The 8,633-nt window shown below is 45.9% G+C and overlaps 1 protein-coding gene across 2 annotated transcripts in view; it reads left to right on the plus strand.

The window, feature by feature from the left end:
* The window catches only part of RNF130 (ring finger protein 130), a 54,809-nt gene extending 47,897 nt beyond the window's left edge, over positions 1–6,912 (plus strand). For both annotated transcript variants that reach the window (XM_017827918.1, XM_017827916.1), the window contains one exon: positions 489–6,912. In XM_017827918.1, coding sequence (XP_017683407.1) covers positions 489–598 — 110 coding nt within the window. In that variant the 3' untranslated portion in view covers positions 599–6,912. The remainder of the gene's footprint in view (positions 1–488) is intronic.
* Positions 6,913–8,633: the final 1,721 nt, after the last annotated feature.

Here is an 8,633-nt window from a genome sequence, read left to right on the forward strand (position 1 = left end):
TCAGCAGCACTGATGGGATGATCCTTGGGGAGCCCCTCTCCCAGCCTGCCCATTCCTTTCAACCCCGTGCTGGAGTGCTCTGTGCTGGTGCACGGCACAGCGCTTCGGTGTCAACTGAAGGTTTCTGGGTTTCCCAAGGAAGCACATCCCTGCTTTACAAGGCTGTAAATCAACAGCCAGCACCAAGTGCAAAACTCCAGCCTGCCCCAGCCTTGCTCAGACTTGACCTGTTTTATCTGAAAGAGCTATTTGAGGTGGGCCTGTTCATGCATATGGAAAGCAGTTGCTTTGAATTGTCAGGGGATCAGATGAACAGAGGTGAACAGAGGTGAAATATTTCATATGGTTGTTACTGGTTTGCATTAAAGGGTGGCTATTTTTTCCTTGTGTACTGTGTTTGCAGCCAGCACCCGGGTATGAGGATGCTTTACTCAGTTCTTATGTTGTTTGTGTGTGTTCCTAATGTGGTTTTGTTCTACCTCTTGCAGGCAGTCACTTCTTCCATCGTAACTCTCTGTCCCCTCGAAGCCTGGTCTACGAGAGCGAGTTCTCAACCATCGAGCCTGCCTTGGACATGTATGACGAGAACAAAACCTGAAAGGAATCCATGCTCCTTCCTGGCCCTTTTTCCGTTTTTTTCATTTCTCATTCCTATTGTTGTGTACTCTTTCCATGGATCTCCTTTGTCTGAAGAAGAGCTGCTTTTTCCAGAACACGAACCCGCCTTCTCGATTGCACAGACGAAGACCAGCTGTGGTGGTTTCTGAGGTGGCATCTCTGAGCTGACAAAGAGTTGCGTGCAAGCAAGGTTGTCTGATGGAAGTTGCTGAGTAACAGCATGGGGAGCTGTGTCGGTCCAGCCGCGGCGACGCAGAAGAGGTTTTACGGTGGTCCTAAGAGTTTGTGTTGTACTGCAAATGCGTCTCTTAACACAGGCATCTGCTGTTTCCAGTTGTTTAATTGTCCACGTGGTTGGGCAATGTCAGAAAGGGAACTGGTTGTAGAGGAGATGGCCAGTGACTGGTAAAAGCACTCGTATATCTTGGTCAATCCATAACCTTACTGTGAAATATCCCCTTCTGAGAGGGACCTTTATAAGTGCATTGAGTTTCCTACAACCCACCTAACCCCGGACAGTGGCGAGCCAGTCTGACGTTCAAGCTGCAGAGAGGACCTGCGTTTGCAGAAAGATTTCAAGGAACTTGGTGCTTGGTTTTTTTTTCTCCAGTTTGATTGAAGCAGGAGAAAAATGGTGTACACAGAATATACTTTTGGTCCTTCCGTGTGCTCAAGTCAAGTGAGTCTCTTTCTGTAGAGAGGACGTTCACAGAACCAGCACTTGATCTACCTGATAACCATTAGACTTTTTGAAATATGCAGGAATCGAATTAGCTTTCTTTCTCACTTAACTTTTTTTTTGGGGGGGGGTTGGGGGGTAAAAAAAATCCACCGAATTTTTCACTGAGGTTTTTTAAAAGCCAGCATGTTGGCATTACACAGAGAAGAAAAGAGGTAAGCTTCTTATCCCATTCTCCCGTTGAGATCTGCAACAGTTATTTAACAAACGCATTCTCTGAGCTGTGCCCTTTCCCACTGACATCAATAACGGGAATGCAGAAAGCAGGAGAAGAAAGGAAAGCAGCTACTGCTTTGACACGCTGCAGGAAAAATCAATTTTTACCAGCATGTGACAAAAGTGGTGGGGAAATGGATATGGTTTGCAAGCTCCTGAGAGAACAATGCAGAAATGGAGAGCGAGTGTAACCTCTGGAGCTAAGTCATCCACGGCGTTCCTCAAAAGGCCCGATGTGGAGGAGCGAGCGCTTCTGCTCCACCTTTTCCTACCAGACAATGCATAGCTGTTAATGAATGTTTGGATTTTTCTCCATTGCAGTCTAAGTTACTGTAGGTGTAGAAATGCATTTTGTGTCCTTGTAATATGAAACACAGTTTCACCCTCTGTATAGGAATCTTGAGAAATCAATTATGCCAAAAAGAAAGGTAAGACATACTCTGCCGTGCTTTAATTTCACCTGCTTTTGCTATAAGCAGGGGAATTTCCTCTCCTTTATAATGTTTTTAATTGTATAGCAGTCTGCTTAACATATATCCTTTTCTGAGGTGTGGTTCAGCTGTGTCTTTAACATGGATGTTTAAGAGAAAAAAGAAAAACCCAGCTCTGTAAAATGAGGAAATGATCCTCTTTGCTGAGCTTCCTTTGACTTTTGTTGCTGTGCGTCAGCTTTATTTAATCTGATAATTCAAGAGTGGGTGGTGTGAAGTGTAGGGAGGTTTTTCTCATAATACCCACATTTATATTTACCGAATGCACTTTTATTGTCATTCAGCTCACTCCAGAAATGTGCTGAAGCCCCAGACTTCTTAAGAGCACAATTTTGACACCCACTTTCTCCTGCGAAGCAAAAGTGAAGGTCACAGAAAGTACCAGCAGTGGCTTAAGCAGCAGCAGGTCGTGGTCAGAATCCTTCCTCTGCTGGCAGATGTGCAAGAGGGGCAGTGACACAGCTCTTGACAGACAAGCCCAGGCAGAGCTCCCCAACCCGGCCTGGCTGAGCTGTGCTCAGGCCCGTACAGGGCTCGGGGGTGGCAGAGGGGCTGATTGAGCAACCCCTGTTTTCGTAATTACATCTGTGGGATCACAGCAGTTAAACACGTGAGAGCGGGCACCTTCCAAAAACAAATGCCTGAGAGAAAAATCACCAGCTCTCAAGGATGTTATAGGGCTTGTTTTTATCCGTGGTGGGCAGTCAGGGTCACAATAAACCCACAGACACCTGGCTGTTCCTGGTTGAATACAAAAATGTCTGGGTGTCTCTGCATGTGCCCAGTGGGGTTTGGGTAGGACAGCCTCTTGTATGGGGTGCTGATCCTCCACGCAAATCCTTCTCGTAGGGGCTGTCTCAGCCTGGCACAGGGATTTCCCCCAAGGCCACCAGGAAAGCACCAGGGCACGGGTTCGGCACAAAACCAAAACTGATGGTTTCTGAGCTCCAACCGAGCCCGTTCGCAGGGATATGCAGGATCCGTGCCAGGATATACAGAAAAGCTAGAAAAGGCATGGAAATTAAATTTAAAAGCTAGAAAGCACAAAGCCCCCAAAGACAAAGTAATAAATAATGTCATTTGTATTTTGTTAAATTTCCTTATTTCCAACTGAACATCTTGGTTTTAAGCGGGGGGAGGGCAGTTTTGCCTCTGTGGAGATCAGGGTCTGGCATAGTGATGTAAAAGTGGATTTGTGCTGTAGCATCTTGGATAAGGGAGCTGATGTTTATAATTGGCATCCTGGATTTGGAAAATCTTGCAACAGTGGAAAAAATAAAAGCTTGTTCAAGCAATTGATCCCTACGTGCTGTAGCAGACGTTCTCCCACTTAGTCATATTTAGCATGGGGAGGAGGCACCACAGCAACATGGGTGATTTTTTTCTGGGCTTTGCTGGTAAGTTTGAAGTTTTCCTTTTAATATTAATCAGTATATAAAAAAAGCTTGGTGAGCATCGTTGTTCTTGTTCTGCTGCAGTGGTGCTGTGTGTGGTTTGAGTCATTTCACAGAAATAAAACATAACAGCAATCTACCAAGGACTGTAAGTGCCAGTAACTTGGAAAAATCGTTTTTAAGGTTAAAAAAAAAAAGTGCTTTTCAACAGCAACATTCATTTTATGACTTCTACATATTAAAAAAAGCTTTTATCTCCAAGTGTTTCCCCAAACTATTTAAACCCCAACACTTCACCTTCTCTTTCCTGGCCTCTTGTTCTATGAAAGTTTTGCATGTTCCCATAAGACATTTGTAAAATCAAGATTTGCTTGTGTTCTTAGAGGATAATTGCCAGTAAAAAAAAAACCAGACTGTAAGTGTGCTATTTACCTATAATACAACATTAAATATTAAACTTGAAGCATGTTAAAATTTACCTAAAGACCCTCACAATTGCTCTCTCCAATGAGCTCCTGTGTTGGGATCTGCACTGTCCCCTTGCTCTAGGATGCTTGCCCTGGCACCTATAGGATGCTATAGGAATAGCCAGGTATCCTACATTAGCCAAAGAAAGACCAAAAAGAGTTCAATAAATGTGTTTAGGACTATGTTATGAGACTTTTACACATCTTCTGTTTTCTTTAAACACACTCATGTAAAATAGTGCAAAGGCTTGGGAGAGCCAAGAGCTTTTTACCAGGTACTGGAGAGCAGAGGAAATTCTTCAGGAAGCATGGGTCACACTGAGGCTTCAGAACTTGTTCAGTCCAATTTAGGTTTGAAGTAATGCCACAATCAGGTCATGAGCTGAAGGATGAAGGCACCAGGGTTGAGCTGAAGTTCAGGCAGCTCTGCAGCCTGATTACTGGCAAGTGAGTTGACTTAATTATTAAAAATATTTGGCATTTTGCTTAGCTAATAGTAGTTTGTTTTCTACAGCAGAGAAAATAGCTCACAAGCTGAGGCACAGTGGGGCAAATGAAAGAGCCACAGAGCTGCTGCCAGCCCTGCAGGGTGGGGAGAGAAAGGCAGGAGGACTCAGGGCAGGGACCTCAGGAAACACCTTCAACTTCCCAAGTGAAGCTTTTGCTCCTTTTTCACCCCTTGTTACACAGCCATACTTGACCTAATTTTCCAGTCTGAGCAGTGCAGAAGAGTGTATGATGTGCCATGACAGCTTGCATATGTGTTGTTATATTTAAAGATTTCTTCACTTTTTCCTTTCCCTGCTAGACTTGCTGCACCACAGGGCACTGCTCAGGGCAGCCTGAGCTCTGGCACACTCGGTGGAAACTGCTGAGCAGGGGAGGGAGTGAGGGAGGGAAAGATCCTCCAGTTAAGCTGATTGGGGGGAAATCAGGGGAAAGGTAGAGTGTACATCTGTACATTGGGGCTCATTTATGCTTTGTTTTCAATGGTTTTGAAATAATTAAGAGAAAAAGCAGTACTCCCTACCCCTTCTTTGTGGGATGCAGTGACAAGAGCAGGGCTGCAGATGGGATTTTGCTCCTGATGCAGAGCCATGGTGCTCTGTAACCCTCAGCTGGTGATGTCCTGAGCTGTTGGTCAAAGCCCCAACCTCACGGGGGCCTGGCAGGTTTACTTGGTGCTTGTAAAGTGCTTTAGGGAGAATAAATCCACTTGCATGAGCCTTTGCAAAGCCGCACTAATCAACACCTTGTTGTCTGTCAGTGGTTTGATCCTTTCATTACCCTACTCTTTTTAGAAGCCTGCAACATTCCCAAACATTCTTAATTCTCCCCAATTAATCTCTGCTATCCCACTCCATCAATTACTACCTGCTTCCTCCTCCTCTGGAGAGCCAGGTAAATGTCCCCATTGTGCAGGCACTGCCGTCCACCTGTTCTCCAGCATCTTCTTCATCACTGTGCCATCACATCACTGTGCCATCACCATGCCAGCCAGCCCCTCAGAGGAGATTCATTGCTCCAAACCAGCATCACGGTCTGTGGGAGCACAGAGGTTCCTGGTGGGTTGTTCTTGGCCAAAGCAGGCTCTGTGGGATTTGGGCTGTCCTTGTGGGATGCTTGTTCTGTGGATCCCTACATGGAGCATCCTTTCACTCCTCCACCCAGTAACCTCATGGAGATGCCCACATGAACAGAGATGGATGTGTAGGTTGTGCAATAACATCTGAATATTTATTCTTTTTTATGGCAATAATGTCCAGGGTCCCTGGGTTTGAGGGCCCCTGTGGTATAAGATGTTGCCCAAAAATAGGCCCTTTCCTAAAGAGTTAATAATTAAGTATTAATATTCCTGCAAAGTAAGAAGTACATAGTGTTTTATTGAAAGTTGAAGCTATTTAGAGCGATTTCAATGCCAGGCTGAGGTGTAACATGAGCTAGTGTCATACAGCTGGGAATGGGGTTTTGCAGCCCAAAAATCAACTGGACATGCATGTGAAAGCTCCCTCACTTCTGCTGGGCTATTCCTTTCTCTACGTCCATCTACAAGCCCCTCATGATCCAGGAGCTTTTTATTTTCCCTGAGCTCAGCTGTGTGCATTTGCTGTGCTGTTTGCCTTTTTTTTTTTTCTGCTGCTTCCCACATGCTCCAGGGCTCATTTTCACTTGGCTGTGATTTGACCTTCAGCTGCCCAAACCCCTTGGAGGGACAGGAGCCATTAATTCCCAGCAGAGCAGATCTGCTGGGCTGTGCTAAGGCCTGGACCACCAGATTTGCTCTGGATTCTCCCTTCCCCTGCCCAGTGCCTGTGTCTGTAACACACTCAAGTTGTCTCGGGCAGTAAGGGCTGTATCTGCCCACAACCTTCCCACGGACCTGGGCTGCACTGGGAAGGAGGATGGTACAGAAACCAGCTCAGCAGCTCAGCAACCCTCCCATGCTCCAGCACAGGAAAGTCTGGGCTTGAAAGTAAACTTGTTCTTTGCTGCTGTAAAGCCAGAATGTTTAATGGAGTGTTTGGGGCTGTTAAAGCAAAGCTCCTGTTTGCCCATTTGTGCAGTCCCAGCAAGGCAACATCCCAGCATGTTGCTTTCTGCTTTTGCTGGAAGGTGCTACATGAACAAGAAGCCTTCTCAGTTGCCACCACATCAGCAGGTAGACTTTTCCCAGCCTGTATGTCTGGGCTTACCTCCCAGCACTGGTAAGACCTGTCACACTGCTCCTATAAAGGGGAATAACCTTTTGGAGCAAACTGAGTGGTAGCATCGCTCTTCTGCTTGTCCCGTCAGCCCTGCTGCAGTTTGCAAGTAGCTGTTAAATACTAAAAGCTTCTCTGTATGACCATGCCTGTCCAGGATCACTTGCTCGAGGCCATGGCTAGCTATGCACTGAATCCATCAAAACGGGATCATTTTATCTCAGCAGAGAAGGGACACCCCAGCCTTTGGGCACAGGAGACTGCAGCAAACAACAACAACAACAANGGGGGGGGTTGGGGGGTAAAAAAAATCCACCGAATTTTTCACTGAGGTTTTTTAAAAGCCAGCATGTTGGCATTACACAGAGAAGAAAAGAGGTAAGCTTCTTATCCCATTCTCCCGTTGAGATCTGCAACAGTTATTTAACAAACGCATTCTCTGAGCTGTGCCCTTTCCCACTGACATCAATAACGGGAATGCAGAAAGCAGGAGAAGAAAGGAAAGCAGCTACTGCTTTGACACGCTGCAGGAAAAATCAATTTTTACCAGCATGTGACAAAAGTGGTGGGGAAATGGATATGGTTTGCAAGCTCCTGAGAGAACAATGCAGAAATGGAGAGCGAGTGTAACCTCTGGAGCTAAGTCATCCACGGCGTTCCTCAAAAGGCCCGATGTGGAGGAGCGAGCGCTTCTGCTCCACCTTTTCCTACCAGACAATGCATAGCTGTTAATGAATGTTTGGATTTTTCTCCATTGCAGTCTAAGTTACTGTAGGTGTAGAAATGCATTTTGTGTCCTTGTAATATGAAACACAGTTTCACCCTCTGTATAGGAATCTTGAGAAATCAATTATGCCAAAAAGAAAGGTAAGACATACTCTGCCGTGCTTTAATTTCACCTGCTTTTGCTATAAGCAGGGGAATTTCCTCTCCTTTATAATGTTTTTAATTGTATAGCAGTCTGCTTAACATATATCCTTTTCTGAGGTGTGGTTCAGCTGTGTCTTTAACATGGATGTTTAAGAGAAAAAAGAAAAACCCAGCTCTGTAAAATGAGGAAATGATCCTCTTTGCTGAGCTTCCTTTGACTTTTGTTGCTGTGCGTCAGCTTTATTTAATCTGATAATTCAAGAGTGGGTGGTGTGAAGTGTAGGGAGGTTTTTCTCATAATACCCACATTTATATTTACCGAATGCACTTTTATTGTCATTCAGCTCACTCCAGAAATGTGCTGAAGCCCCAGACTTCTTAAGAGCACAATTTTGACACCCACTTTCTCCTGCGAAGCAAAAGTGAAGGTCACAGAAAGTACCAGCAGTGGCTTAAGCAGCAGCAGGTCGTGGTCAGAATCCTTCCTCTGCTGGCAGATGTGCAAGAGGGGCAGTGACACAGCTCTTGACAGACAAGCCCAGGCAGAGCTCCCCAACCCGGCCTGGCTGAGCTGTGCTCAGGCCCGTACAGGGCTCGGGGGTGGCAGAGGGGCTGATTGAGCAACCCCTGTTTTCGTAATTACATCTGTGGGATCACAGCAGTTAAACACGTGAGAGCGGGCACCTTCCAAAAACAAATGCCTGAGAGAAAAATCACCAGCTCTCAAGGATGTTATAGGGCTTGTTTTTATCCGTGGTGGGCAGTCAGGGTCACAATAAACCCACAGACACCTGGCTGTTCCTGGTTGAATACAAAAATGTCTGGGTGTCTCTGCATGTGCCCAGTGGGGTTTGGGTAGGACAGCCTCTTGTATGGGGTGCTGATCCTCCACGCAAATCCTTCTCGTAGGGGCTGTCTCAGCCTGGCACAGGGATTTCCCCCAAGGCCACCAGGAAAGCACCAGGGCACGGGTTCGGCACAAAACCAAAACTGATGGTTTCTGAGCTCCAACCGAGCCCGTTCGCAGGGATATGCAGGATCCGTGCCAGGATATACAGAAAAGCTAGAAAAGGCATGGAAATTAAATTTAAAAGCTAGAAAGCACAAAGCCCCCAAAGACAAAGTAATAAATAATG

This window comes from Lepidothrix coronata, unplaced genomic scaffold (genome assembly GCF_001604755.1).
Source record: "Lepidothrix coronata isolate B3197 unplaced genomic scaffold, Lepidothrix_coronata-1.0 Scaffold144, whole genome shotgun sequence".
NCBI classification, from domain to species: Eukaryota; Metazoa; Chordata; class Aves; order Passeriformes; family Pipridae; genus Lepidothrix; species Lepidothrix coronata.